The sequence below is a fragment of the Barbus barbus genome (assembly GCF_936440315.1).
Source record: "Barbus barbus genome assembly, chromosome: 44".
Taxonomy (NCBI): Eukaryota; Metazoa; Chordata; class Actinopteri; order Cypriniformes; family Cyprinidae; genus Barbus; species Barbus barbus.
Genome location: NC_136722.1, coordinates 23,098,980 through 23,114,546, shown reverse-complemented (window position 1 = coordinate 23,114,546; position 15,567 = coordinate 23,098,980). Strand labels below are relative to the sequence as shown.

The 15,567-nt window shown below is 36.6% G+C and overlaps 1 protein-coding gene across 1 annotated transcript; it reads right to left on the bottom strand.

Moving 5' to 3' along the window:
- Positions 1–4,392: 4,392 nt before the first annotated feature.
- Positions 4,393–11,465, bottom strand: LOC306863225 (serine/threonine-protein kinase SBK1-like; the record flags this gene model as incomplete). The annotated part of the gene is made up of 4 exons (XM_079406465.1): positions 4,393–5,166; positions 7,925–8,127; positions 9,222–9,406; positions 11,425–11,465. The coding sequence occupies 4 exons, from the start codon at positions 11,463–11,465 to the stop codon at positions 4,393–4,395; spliced, it is 1,203 nt and encodes a 400-aa protein (XP_079262591.1).
- Positions 11,466–15,567: the final 4,102 nt, after the last annotated feature.

The window sequence follows — 15,567 nt, the reverse complement described above, 5'->3', positions numbered from 1 at the left end:
CACCCGAATTAAGTGCTCCGGAACTCCACAGTAGAGGCACAGCCCCGTGGCGAGACGTCGAGCACGCTCAGTGCGTGAGAGGCGATTAGTGTCCATTTGCATAGGTTCTGGTACCGAAGGACAGGCAGCTGGTAAGGATGGAGAATGAGCAGTTATGTCCAGCTGACAAGCCGTGAGACGTTGGGAGATCTTAACGGCCTTCTGCATAAAGTTCTCCAGACTGACAGTGTCATCATAGATCACCATCTGGGCTCTGATCTGTGGATCCAAGCCCTGACGGTAAGCAGTGAGTAGCGCTGCCTCGTTCCATCCACACGAGGCCGCCAGATTCCGGAACTGCAGAGTATAGCCACTAGCTGAAGAATCTCCCTGGCGGAGGCGGATGAGTTGGTCGGCAATGGAGAGTGAGCCGGTAGATAGGCCGAAGACCTCCTTGAAGTGGGAAGAGAAAGCATCGAAAGAGTTAATTATAGTGGTCTGTGAGTTCCAGATGGCTCGTACCCAGAGCAATGCCCTCCCAGTTTGCAGGGAGATCAGGAAGGCAACTTTAGCCCATTCGCTGGAAAATGTATGACATTGCATCTCTATGTAGAGTGAAACTTGGAGTAAAAAACCATTACATTCAACCGCCTCCCCCGAATAGTTTGCAGGGATGGCCATGGGACTGGCAGAGGCAGACTGAGGGTGTGTGACCGGAGAGAGAGCCGTTCGAAGAGCGCTGACCAGCTCTTCGAGGGGATCCGCAGCGGCAGGGTTTGGGAACTCCATCTCTGGTCGTCGGTTCTGGTCTGGTCTTCTGTCAGCAGATAGGCACGGGACACAGAGGTAAGTGCAATACAAACAACAGGTTTATTGAAAAGCAGCAGAGGGGAATGAGATGAGCAGTAAGTCCGGGTAAGCAGGCGGGGAATGGAAAAGTCTCTTGGGGCTTATCTGAGTGTTAATGTCCTTATTTCTTTATCCAGAGGATCCAGAGGGAACAGCGGAGCGTGGAGACGGTGGAGCACAGGAGCGATGGAGAACGGGAATAGGAACACAGAAGCAACTGGTAGGTAGACAAAAGGTAAGTGGGTCAGGTTAGTCAACATAGAATGTTTGAGACCAGACAGTGAGTGAATGGGAGGAGTGCAGGGATATAGTGCTGCTGATTAGTGCTGACAGGTGCTGGTGATCAGAAATCAGGGGATTGGGATTTGGTGAGTGTCATTGGTGGAGACTGCGGTGACTGTGGTAACTCTCTGACAACCACATTAAGTTAGAGGAACATAAATTGTAGCATAAACACAAAATTTCAAATTGAGTATTCTGAAAAAACAAATAGTTCCAAACAGCATTAAACTCTAATAGGGGTTTCCCCTTACTATATTGAAAAAAAAAATGTTGTTAATAAGACAAAGAGTAATGAATTACGTTTTACCTGAAAATAGTATTTCAGTCTTTCTACTTCAAAATTTCTGAGCAGATTCAGTGCTTAATTCAGTGCTATTTCTTTGTAATTCATTTTGAAATTTACAATTTTTTCAGTGAAAACTGTCTATGCCTCATGTGTACACTGTAAAAAAAAAAGTTGAGCCAACTTAAAATTTTAAGGCAACAAACTTCAGCAGATTTTTGAGTTTTCTCAACTTCTTGTTTTAAGTTTCTACAACAAAAAGTTAAGAACCTCCTACAAAAATAAGTTGAGAGAACTCAAAAATCTTTTTTTTTACATTGTAAAAACGCACAAAATAACACTTAATTTCAACTTTTACTCTCCTTATCCAGTCCTCTGCAAAGCATGCTGAGAATTAGAAATTCACTGCCCAATTTTCAAAGCTGTCAAGACAATTTCAGTAAGTTACTACCAAAAAAATCAATTAATGCAGAAATTGACTTTAAATTACACATAATAATAAGTCGATGTGATGATCAACATTATTATGTCAACAGAACTTATCAAAATATTGTTTGCAACTTAAAAGGGTTAATTAAATCACAATTTTTTTTACTTGTAACCATGCATTTATTTAAGTTGTGGCGATAGGTCCCCTGAATTTGATGTAAATTGAAAATGGTCACATGACAAATAAGAAACAGATGAAGGATGAAGTGCATTTAATCTGTTTAATTAGCTGTTTATCATTCAGAACAATCTACGACTGTATGACAATCCTTACAGCAGCTAAATAACATCTAGTTTTATATGTATTTACTCTTTTGAATAGAAAACACCAACTATTGTAGGTCAATATTCCAGGGTTCTTTGAATAACCATAAATTACCATGAAACAGTCCTATAAAAGAGAAGCAAAATTCACTATAATTAAACTGTTTTATGATTGTTATTGTGTCATTTGTATTTACATCAAAGAACTCCTTCAGATTATGCTTTATTGTTCTTTTCATCTCTCCTTGAGTTTGTTTGTTAATTACTTGTGCTCATTTGCAACATAATAGCTCAAACATTAAGACTTTAACTGCTCTATACCATCTAAATCAATATCTAATGCATCCTATGTAAACATACACTTTAATTTAAGACTAAAAAGAGTCTCTGTAGAAGTTAGTTGATTGATCGTTTGTTCTCTGATACAAAAAACGCTACAAATTAGCACTACCTGACGAAACACAGTCACAATGTTCTAGGGAGCAGATGCGCTCGTGTTCTCGAACGATTCCTTGAGGCTTTGCTTACCTAATTGACCCATTATACGAGAACACAGAAGACTGGTCTCAGTTGAACCGTTAAGATCACGACTGTTTGTCTAAAACCTCCCAGGAAAGCGAGCAGCTCCTGATGCGTTTCTTCAAAGATCTCATAGAAAGTTGTTTGAATGCACACATCAAATACAAAGAGACATAATAAAATCCCTGTGATCTATGGAGACTGTTACTCTTAAAAAAGTCAGGAGAGGAAGCTTTGAAGACTGATTAAAATGCCCTCTGTCTCTTGGGAAGTTCCTCCAGGCAGTTTCCAGGTGAAAAATTGCAATTTTTATAAAAAAAAAATAAATTGTGATTGGGCCGCAAAATTTGTCTACACATATTGTGTTATTTATTAATATAATTTTTATTTTATTGTTTTTAATTGTTTATAATTTTTATTATTATTATTACTAAACGAAAATAAATTTTACTAAAGACAATTTACTAATATTAACTTTATAAATACTAAGTATTTATTTCAAATTTGATTATTACACTAAACCAATTATGGTTTTATTTTAATTAATCATGCAGCGCTAGAAGCAACATTACATTAAAGGTTTAGTTCACCCAACATCATTTACTCTCTTTCATGTCATTTAAATCTAAAACTATAAAAACAAATCCATTACCTGAATATATAAAACAAGTTGCCAAGCCTGTTCTTATTTTCATTTACTTTTAAGTTGAAGTTCTAAAATAACTCAAATTAAATAAACTAAAACTAAAAACTAAATATAAATAGACAACATTAACCAAAATTAAAATCAAAACCAGAAAATCTTAAAAACTAAATCTGATTCAAAATATCATCAAAAACTATAATAGTGATACTAAAATAACACTTGCTCCAAGAACGACAAAAACACACAATAAAACTAGTCTATACAAGTATAAAATATATTGTAAGTCTTGTAAAACCACATGATGATCAGCTTTGAGTGAGAAACAGAGTTGAAAATGTTTCCCTCGTGCAGTATCTCTAAAGGTCATTCAATACAAATACAACACATCGAGATACATTAGAACTGATGTCAATGATGCCTTCTTCAACTTTCAGAATAAAAGTGCAACAATTTTACCTGTGGTGTATTCATTTACCTAATTCACCCATAAAAGGTGCATATTAGAACAGTATAACCTACCCTATATTACTAATATGCACCTTTTAGGGGTAAATAAGGTACAAATTTGTCCCTTAAGGATAGTGACCCAGCTGCTGTACTCCTACAGATACAATTTGTGCACTTTTTGGACAATAATGACTTAAATTTTGGACTTTTCCTCACATAAATCTATCATATGGCTTTAGAGGACTCAGAATATGGTACTTTTATGTCATTTCAGGATCCATCATGGAGCATTGTGCAGTATTTCGTCCATGTTTCAAGTAAATCACATGGGTTTGGAACGACATGAGGTAAATGATGACAGAATTTCCATTTCTTTTTGGAAAGGAGTGAACTATTCCTTTAAAATGAAAGCAGTTTTAATTAATTCACCACGTTTTCCTAGTGAAACTGATTTCTAGTGCTAAAGTGAACTACATCTTTTAGCAAGGTTTCAAAGTCACCATGTAATAGTTTGCTATTTCTACATTTATGGTGGTTCTATGACGAAATACGTTGTCGTTCCTGTGCAAACATTTTCCCAATAGTAGTACTGAAGTAATATTGCTACCTTTTTGCGGCTGTATCCAGTTTTGGCTCATACGCAAATCTCAATAGGAGTGGTCAGCATCACTTTGCTCTTGTCTTGACGGTTGGGCGACGGGCTTTTGGAGGACTCTTCCCTAGAAGAATGCGGTTCGGACAGGATGCTACGTTTGAGGGGGGTGGGGCGTAGACAGGAAGTGCCTGAAGGCGGAGAGGGTTCTGTGTGTCTGTGGGCGGAGCAACGTGTTGAACCGCCCCTAGACGGCCTACAGGAAGCTCTGCGGCGGTGATGATTCAGCAGGTCGTATTTCAAGAAGTAGAACACCTCTTTAACCCCACAGCGCCGCTCCGGCTCCAGCGCCAACAGCCGACCAAACATGCGCAACGCATCGTCCGAAAACCGCCGCCATTGGGAGGGAACAACACCAGGAGGAAAGGCCCCACGCTGCCATCGCTGAAATTCCGAAAAGAATGCATCGCTAGGCAGCGCCGCTTCCCACGGAAAGTTTCCCGTCAGCATGCAGAACAGCAGAACTCCGAATGCCCACACGTCCTGGGTCGTCACCACCACGATTCCCTCCGATACCGAGGCTTGGCACACCTCGGCGGCCGTGTATGGGATGGTGCCGCTGATCCGCTTGATCCGGCTGCCTGCCCGCCGTGTCATTCCTAAATCTGCCAATTTCACACGTCGGCACTCGCGGTCAAAAAGCAGAACGTTTTCTGGCTTCACGTCCCGATGGACGAGACTCTTGCTGTGCATGAAGTCCAGAGCCAAACCCAGCTGCTGAACGCAGCGCTTGACCATCTCCTCCGGCAAACCGGCCTGGAAAGAGACGGAAACACAAATGCACAGTTTAGAGCAGAGGAGATACAGAGAAATACAGCACAAGCTCTTAATCTGTAAGAGAGTAAGCAGTTGACCTTGATCTACCTAGTTTTCCATAATCAAAAGCTGGATCATATGCATGCGCCTGTTGAACTCCACAGATGTCTGCAGAATTCAAATACCCAGAAAATGCAAAAAGTCTGGTTAAAGACTACAAACAGACAGTTGGTTTTCTATATTGTCCAAAAAAGAGGAAATATATACTCGTATATTCAGTTAAATATCTCAAAAAGATATATATATACATACAATACATATTCTCATTATTCTCCTTGATTCTTATTACTGTAATACAGTCATTTTATGAAAATCAGCATAAATTGTTGTAAACCAGGGATGTCCAACGTTTACTCGCTGACAGCTCTCAATCACATGACCACTACAGCCTGTGACAATCGTTTGTGTTTGTAGCAGAGGTTTCCAACGCAAACCACAGATTCCGTGGTGATTTAAACTCGTTTAAAGGCAGATGAATCAGTGCTGAGATTCTCAACAACACTGATGCAGAAAACAGGAGAGACATATGGCGGCAAATCTATGCCATTAATAAGCGAGCGCACCACTGATGCTGGCGCGCGCCGTAAATAACTTCCACAAGGTTTGTTTAGTCTGTGTTCCTATAAATTACAGGTTTCACCATGTTTGCAATTGATTTACAGTGTTACTAGTCATCAGTCCATTCACTATGATGTATATGAAAATTGATTCTTGTTTATTGAAAAGAAGTTTGTAATACATTCAATTCCAATTTTATTTTTGATGCGTTATTCTTTTTTCCTTTGTATTTGCAGGTCGTGTACTTGAATGCAGCAAATAACAACCGGGCCTCGACATCATACCAGTTCTTCTCAGAAGCAATCCAGGAATTTGGCACACTGTCAGAACAAGTACTGTAAAGAAAAACATTAGATTTTTTTTTCTGGAAATGTATAGCTTTTTTTTTCTTCTTTAAATCAGGGTCAAGGGAGACCAAGGACTGGAGGATGTACAGATTGCCAGGTTCATGTTTTCTTCAGGAGGCACTGACCAACATAGTTTCATATCTAGTAAAAGTGTCCATAATCAAAGGTAAAGTGATATGAGGTATGGTGACCCTAATTTAGTTACCCTTTCACCACACTACTGTTTATGTATTAATCTAAGTGGATTTTTAATTATGTATTTAACTGCTAAATCTTCCGGACATCAAAGAGCCATATCTAGACTGGGACATAACAGTCATTTTTTTTTATTTACCCCATATTTGTAGAAAAAAACTGATAAAGCAAACACAGTTCTTTGACAGGGAAATTAGGAGCAGTTGAATTCAGCAGGTGTTTGAGTGCCCTCAACTCACCCAAACTCAAAGGGGATTCAAATTCTTGAACAACAGCTCTGAAATCTAGCTTCTAGCTATAGCTTCTTTATTCTTTTTGTTTTCTGTCTATTTATTTATTATACAATTAACAAAAAGCAAAAAAGGCCTCTAACAGTCGCTTGCTCTATTCTTTTTCTATTCTATTTTGTTTTCTTTGTATTTATTATATAATTTTAAAAAGCAGGGTCTCCATACCTCATTTCTCTCGGATTGGTAAATTTTGTGTGTATCAGTCCAATCTGCCACAGCTGCTCTGAACTTCGATTGCCCGAAGATTCCAGGCTTCTGCAAATGTGTCAAAGTCTGCCTGAATTCTTGGGAGAAAAGTGAAGTGCACACTGAAAAGTGAAGTGCACTGATAAATCAAGCAATCCTTCTGCCTCCAGCAAGTGCTGAATGTCTGAATACTTGTTGAAATACCATGATTCTGACATCACACCAAATGCATTCAATCCTATTAGAAACACAGTAAAAATTGAAACAAATATAGGTTTAAAATCAGATCAGTTATTTATCAATAATTGTAAGATATTTTGTTACTTAAAAGTGACATTGACAAGCTACCTACAGATGTCTAAAGTTACTAAATTTAGGCCTAAATTAAATTTCAGACAACTGTACTTTATCTTTGATTATGGACACTTTTATTTACGGTGCGCGCCAGCATCAGTGTTGTGCTCGCTTATTAATGGCATAGATTTGCCGCCATAGAAACACTGTGCATCAAATATGCAGTTATACTTTTCAGTCCACAAATCACCAACGTTTACAATGGATTTACTGTAGTAACCGTAACTGTGGTATTGTGGCAGAAATGTAGGATATTCATAGCAAATTATATATTATTAATGTAGGCTAACTGAATGTAATGTAAGGTAGTAATGAAATATAGGCCAACTTACAGATATTTTTGTTATAAGCAATTTTGTGCTTTTCTATTTATACAAAATAAATGTGTTAATAGACTAAATACCATAAAGTGATTCTATATATTATAATTATTCAAACTTTTAAAGTTGTCAGTATTTACAGACAAAACTGAAGCTACTGTCGTATAGGGAGAAGCATCCGGCCCACCGGAGTGTCCACATCGTTGAATCTGGCCCCCTTTAAAAAAAGGTTTGGACACCTGTTGTAAACTTGCTTTTATTTTTTCTTTATTTAAAATAGAAATTAATTTTACTTAATTATTTTCATAAAAATGAATACATAATTGCATTGTTTATTTGTCTGTTGATTTTGTTGTTTAAAAAAAATGTAGTGCTATAGGTGTTAAACCAACAAATGTGTGATTTGCGATGTAAAGCTGGTCGTGTTAATAACGAGGTGCTGTGGTACCTGTGGTGGGATGATGTCGAACAGATCTCCCGCAGGTGCGTACTCCTGTCCGAACACATAGCTGTCCTCCGTCTCAAACAGCACGCTCAGAACTTTGATGATAAACGGGCTGCAGCCCAGCGCTGCTGTCAGGCTGTACTCACGCAGAAAACTGCGCAACTTCGTCTTGTTCTTACTCACGTACTTCAGAGCCAGCTTAGTACCTGCAAATACACAACATAAAGGTGAATGAAATATGATGCATCAAGACCACTATATTTGAACGTACACAACACTCTCAAAAATAAAGGTTCCAAAAGTGTTTTTTGCAGTGATGCCACAGAAGAAACACTTTATAGGTTCCAAAAAGAACCTTTCTGTGAACAGTTCTTAAACTGTTTTCAAGAACATTTTAATAGTCTAAATACACGTTTGCCACAATAAAGAACCTTTTGTGGAATGAAATGTTTCTATGGGTGTTAAGTGTTCATCATGGAAACACTGAGGTCAATAACCTTTATTTTTTAGAGTGAAGGGCAGTGTTGTTTTAGTATCATTGATATACTATGTTTAATTAATATTTTCAATTATTTCTGTTTTAATTTAATTTTAAGTTCTATTTTTGTGTGATTGTTATTTTTATTAGTTTTTAAAATGTCTGTAATTTTTATTATTTTTATTTCAGTTTCAATTATTTTATCTGAAATTAAATAAGTTTGTTTTTCTATATTTTATTGTATTTTATTCCAGTTTATTTAATTTTATGTTTATTTTATATCAAGCAAAGCTAAAAATCTTTATTGATATTTTTTATTTGTTTTTGTTTTTATATTTTTCTGTTTACTTTTCAAAGTTGTATTATTATTTATTATTTATTTTTTGTTTTTGTCATTTTTTATTATTTTTTTTTAATGGCATTTTTCTTGTTTATTTATTTATTATTTTATTATTAAAATAATAAAAAATAATATTTTGATTATTGATTTTATTTTGTTTCAGGTAAGGTTTATTTTAAGTAACAAAAATGTTTTTGTTTTTTATGCATGTAGTTTGTAGTAATTAACGATAATAACCCTTCACAAGGGTAAATGAGGTTTAATAGCTACAGCTTAGATTTTAGTGAACAGTGATCTAAATTTTGGCTTGTCTCACATAATTACATCCTAAACATTGAAATATGCATGCTAGTTTCATGGTGTCATTTTTGGTACTTGACAGCTTCCAAATCCATTCACTTCTGTTGCATGGAGAGGAGCAGCCAGGACATTTATAAAAAAGAGAATCGTAACGGCGCTACCTCATTTTCACACAGACTCACCCTGTGTCCGATGCACCACCAAGTCAACTTTGCCGTAGGTGCCCTTCCCTAAAGGAGCGATCAGCTCATACTGCTGTTCCAGCTCCGAGGCGGAGAGAGACGTGATTGACAGTGCCTGCATGTCCTCGACCGGAGCGCCACCCGTCCCGCTGCCCCGTCCCGCTGGGAGAACCCCCACCTGGGCACTGAGAAACACACACTAACATTTGAACACAAACTCATTTCAAGAGGAATTGCATCCTAGCGAGGAACTCTCTCCTGGTATTATAGAGCTCCTTGATGTCGTCATTTGTCTTTCTCTGTTTCTTCTTCTTCTTCTCTCTCTCTCTCTCTTTCTCTCTCTCTCTCTAGCATCTGTGTCCTCTTTTCTTTCCTCTCGTCAGCACTCTACCTACACTCTATTTCCCTAGCCGTGTACCTGGTTTGACGCTCTCAGACGAGGCAGTCAAATCTTTGTGAATATTTCAACAACAGCAAAGGGCACTAACTGAATCACGCAGTGACCTAGAATGAGGCCTCATGTTATCAGCATCATGCATAGTGACAGCGCACCGAAACAAGAGCCTCCTGCACAAACACAACAACAACAGATGACGATGAAGATGCCGTACGACCTTAAGATGACCTACCAGAAGTTCTGATGAGCCGAACCCCTGCTATCCTGCCCACTTTAACCCCTGACTGAGAAACAAATGAGAAATTGATTCAGGAACATTCTCATTTTCTCTAGAGGTCATTGCCAGCCTTTGATTTCTACTGCATTAAACCACTAGCCGCTCTGCCTGGCCATTCATTCAGCTCAACCGGTAGAGCAAAAGCCAGAAATTAGAAATGGTCTCAGTTTTAGTTCATGAGTTGGAATTTGAATTGATTAACATACTGGATATTGAATTGGAATGACAGGAAAAGGAACTGCAATTCAAAGAAATTCACATGAATCCAGCAAAACAACAAATTGGGCAGGAACTTTCCATCTTATAAAATGTAATCATGTTAATTAGCTCCTTTATAAAGACTTTGCCTTTTTAAATTAGAGTATTTGGAGAAATGCAGTGTTTTTTCCACTACAATTAAAGACATGAATTTGTTATATAATAACATTTATTATATATTAATAATGTATATTATGAATATAATATATTAATATTGACATTTTATGTAAAACAATAAAAATAAAGCTAATTTATACATGTAAATTATATATAAAATAGTTATTATACATAAAGAAATATTGCAAATAATTGCAAATTAAATACAATTTTCTATAAGTGGCATGAAAAAAAAAAAATCTGGAAATTGTCCATATGTTTTTGTGTATGATAACATATGGGTAATTCATACTGAAAAATGTAATTTATTATTTAAAACTACATATAAAGTGGTTTCTTGGCATTTTATTCTATATGATGCCAGTTGTATGAAAATTAATATTTAAAAATCTAATTTAAATGTATATAAATGAAATTGCAATTGCATATTCAGTTCTGCATAGACTTACGCTAGCAACACCAAAGTCATGGGTTTGATCCCCAGGGAATGAGCTGTAAAATCATCTGCTTCATGAAATACAAATAATGTAAAATATACATGGTCAGACTGAATGTAAATCTCAGACCCAGTGTGAATTCTTCAATTCATTTTTTCTATATTGATGTATCGTAAAAGATAATTGCCTTCTTTAATAGATGAAAAAATCTGTTCCTCACTGACCCTATTAGGTCAACACCTGAAGGTGACCTTTGACCTGACCTCCCTATCAAATCACATTAAATTTCGTACACAATATACAAGCATGCAAACGTAACTGCATCAGCATTGCACAAAAAAATCTGCTTTATAATAAAACAATTCTAATTTTTAAATTCATTCTCATTCCATTGCATTTTTTATTTTATTTTATTAATTTAAATATTTGACCACTTTTTACAACTCTCTTTCGCCTTCCTTTCTTTTTTCACCTTATTTGTTGTCTGTTTTTGTACTTCATATGCTTTAGTGTTATTATAACGATCACGCCTACAGTGTCTGACCCTGTAAACATCAACAACAACAACAAAAGCGCATGAACACACGATGTGCCCAACAGCGCAAAACAAACAGTTCAGCACAGCAAGTGAGCCAAGCGTCTCCAAACAAAAGAAATCAATAGACAGGTCAGTGATGAGCTGGATGAAGGAGAACTCCAGGACGCTCCTGAACTCACCTGCCCGTGCCCTGCTGTCTCTCTCCCTCATGTTCCTGCATCCAAACGCCGCGTCCTGATCTCAACCCGGCTAGAAATTCATCCCTCGTCCGCTGAGCTTCCAAAAAACCAGGATGCTCTGTTAAAATAAATGCTCTACATCCTGCACTCATGTGGAAAAAGCACAGTCCGTTTCTGCCATCCGTCTGGGTGTTTTCTGCTGTCTTTGTGTGCTCCTGAAGGAAGCCGCTGGAGCACGAGGAGCTGGTGTGTGTGTGTGTGTGTGTGAGAGAGAGAGATGGAGGGGAGGGGGTGCATGCGTGCGTATCTATGCGTGAATGACCTACTTCATTGCGTTTCCGCTCTCGGATGCTGGAGGAACGGCGTGTCTGTGTCTCGCAGCATCCAAGCAGGGTCCCTTTAGGGATGTCAGATGCGCTCGTCCAGCGGCCAGTCTCTTGTTCCCCTGTTCACATGATCACAGAGCCCCTCGAGCCAGCAGCGTCCCGTCATTCAAGCTACATTTTCACCCCCGATTTAATGCAGAACATTAAAGTTATTTTTAGATCTGCTTTGCATGACATTCAAGCACATTTTTCACCCAAGTTCTCATTCCTGTGCACCCTTAATGCATGTTATTGAGATGCTATTATAATATATATTTTAAATATTATAGTATTATTTATTGATATTTTGAATGTTTACATTATTTTCTGTTTTCTCATATTTTCTTGTAAAAGTTGTGTTTTTGTCAATTTTATTAGATTTTTTTTTTAAATGTCTATAGTTTTGTGGATTTTATTTATTTTGTTTGTTTGCTTTTTTAATGGTTTTTATATTTGATTTCATTTTAGTGCAAAAATACAAGTTTTATATAATAATATTATATAGAAATATATTTTATATATACATAAAGAAATATTGTAAATTATTGTAAATTTAATAACATTTGCTACAGGTGACATTACAACATATAAAATGAATGTTGATGGAAATGTGACCCTGCAGCACAAAACCAGTCATAAGCAGCACAGGTATATTTGTATCAATATAGCCAACAATACATTGTAAGGGTCAAAATTATCTTTTATGCCAAAAATCATTAGGATATTAAGTAAAGATCATGCTCCATGAAGATATTTTGTAAATTTCCTACGGTAAATATATCAAAACTTCATTTTTGATTAGTAATATGCATTGCTAAGAAATCTTCAAAAGGCGATTTTGTCAATATTTAGATTTTTTTGCACCCTCGGATTCCAGATTTTCAAATAGTTGTATCTCGGCCAAATATTGTCCAAACCATACAGCAATGGAAAGATTATTTATTCAGCTGTATAAATCTGAATTCCCCAAAATATAAACTTTTAACTTTTTATTTATTTTTTTGTATTATATTTTTAGATTTAATAAAATGGTGGTGGCGCAGTGGATAAGACACATGCCTTTGGTGTGAGAGACCCGGGTTCGAATCCACTGTGAGACACCAATGTGTCCCTGAGCAAGACACTTAACCCCTAGTTGCTCCAGAGGCGTGCGACCTCTGACATATATAGCAATTGTAAGTCGCTTTGGATAAAAGCGTCAGCTAAATGAATAAATGTAAATGTAATGATAAATGTAGATTTTCTATTCTTGTATATATATATTTTTTTTTGTTAATTATTGTTAAAGTTTTGATCATTTTGTTGTGTTTTTGTCATTGTTATTAGATTAGTTTGTTTTTTAAATGTCAATATAGTTTTTATCATTTTAATTTTTTTCTTATTTTCTTATTTATTATTTTAGTACATCATTAAACTAAACGGAAGAGAGACACATTGCCTTCGCAACTAGTTTAAGTTTAAGATTTTTAAGATTTTTTTTTTTCAGTTAAAGTTTATTTTATTTCAAGTAACAAAAGCTTTTTATGGTCTTAGTTTTGAATAATAACCCAGAATGTTTCATTTTTGTTTTTTCTCTCATTCTCAATAATCTCAATGATTATATTCTCATGTAATACAGTAATGAAGTTCATTTTTATTACTACAATGGAGCACAACAAATACTATCATGGTTTGACCTTGTCACAGCCAGTGGCTGGTGTGCCCTTGATAGCCACCAGAGGACACAATTTTGCATCATTGTTTTTTTTTTTTTTCTGGACTTCAATTCCCATCACCCTTTGCACTGATTATTGTTTCATTACCTCCAGCTGTTCACTTTGTCAGGTTTCTTTGTGTTTTCGGATTCTGTGTTGTGGATTACCTCTTGCCATGTCTTTTTTTTTGCTCTGTTTTTTGATCTTTGTATTTGTAAGAATAAAGCTGCACTTGGATCTGTTATTTTCTGTTCCCTAGTCAATCTGTGACAGACATTCATTGGTTTAAAACCTAATCGAAATGATGACATCACTATGATATTTACATACTAAAATTTTTTTATTATATTAAATCTGAAATCATTATAGAAATGAATATTATTATAAATGTGGAACATAATTATTATTATGTAGTAATTATTATATATTTTATAGTATTATTATATATAATAATCTTATGTAAACATAAAAATCCCTTTATCGGTGGCTGTTTTGTCAATGTGCTCGGGGATTCAGAAAATGAATAGCATCACGGTTACAGTCTGCTGAACTGTACTGCTCACAGCCTGTGTTTCGCATGCCACTGCTTGTGTGCTGGAGGAGCGTAACATCACGTGTGGCTCTCCACAGAGGCCCGTTTGTCTCGCTCTCCGTCACTCTTCCTGTTGTCCTGCCTGTCGTCCCTCCTCAAAACAAATCTGAAGATATATGAAGGAAGGCGTCTGGTTTATAGACCTGTGTTTATGAAATCATTACGAACTGAACACCTCAGACGCGCTCAGCAGGTATTTGAAGATCTTCCCAGTCCTGTAATCGCTGAATATCCCTGATCCGGAGCCCTTGACTGCCTTCCAAGTGCATTCAGAAGGTCACGGATCTCTCGAGAACAAAATCTCCTGGCATTTCTGAAGAGACATGCCTCCAGCACGTCTGTTGTCTTCTTCATCTCCTGCGACATCATCAAATTACCAGAAGACAACTGTGAAGTTTCACGCTGAATATCATTGCTGTATTCTGTTGCTTAGATTTAATTATATGAAAGCCTTAATTACCCACCTGAGGTTTGAGTGACAGGCGTTGAAGCCTTGATAAAAGCCTGATGGGACCTTTCTTTGTTCATCAGCTTTAAAAGTTTTCCTCAAAAATCAATCTGAACAGCTTGTTTAGAAGGAAAAGTACTTGTTTTATTACTAAACACTCATTCAGAGCAGTCCGATATTAACTAGGGAGTTTTATGAGTCATCTGAAATTCTGAAGAGACTGATGATGACATTAGAGACTAATGTACACAACCCTGATATAAATATCTCCGACCGCTTTCACCCTTTCAGCGCGTCATTGTGAGGCAGGATGTCCTGCAGGCAGAGGGCTTTGTAATAAGGGCACTGGCTCTGTCTATATCTGTAGTTTTGCAGGTCAGGTGCGACTCAAATTTATCACCTTGATGGTAATAAAACAGATCCTAAATCCAACCTGCCAATAAGAAAAAGCACCTAGTAACCACACATCAACAGGTTTGACCGTTATATAATGTTCCTGGTCAATTTGACCTGCAACACATTTTAGAGCTGACACAAATATTGGTTAAGCTAAGATGTTATCTTGAAATTGTGTGACTATTTCTCATTTAGGGTCATGAACGTGCTTGCAAAGTGTTGTGAAATGTGTGTGTGTGGGGGGCTATATATATATATATATATATATATATATATATATATATATAGTGGCATGCGAAAGTTTGGGAACCCCTTGCAGAATCTGTGAATAATTTTAACAAAATAAGAGAGATCATACAAAGTGCATGTTATTTTTTTTATTTAGTACTGTCCTGAGTAAGATATTTTACATAAAAGATATTTACATATAGTCCACAACATACAAAAATAGCTGAAATTATTAAAATAACCCCCTTCAAAAGTTTGGGAACCCTTGCTTCTTAATACTGTGTGTGGTTACTTGGATGAACTATGGCTGTTTTTTTTATTTTGTGATGTTTGTTCATGAGTCCCTTGTTTGTTCTGAACAGTTAAACTGAGCACTGTTCTTCAGAAAAATCCTCCATGTCCGGCAGATTCTTCAGTTTT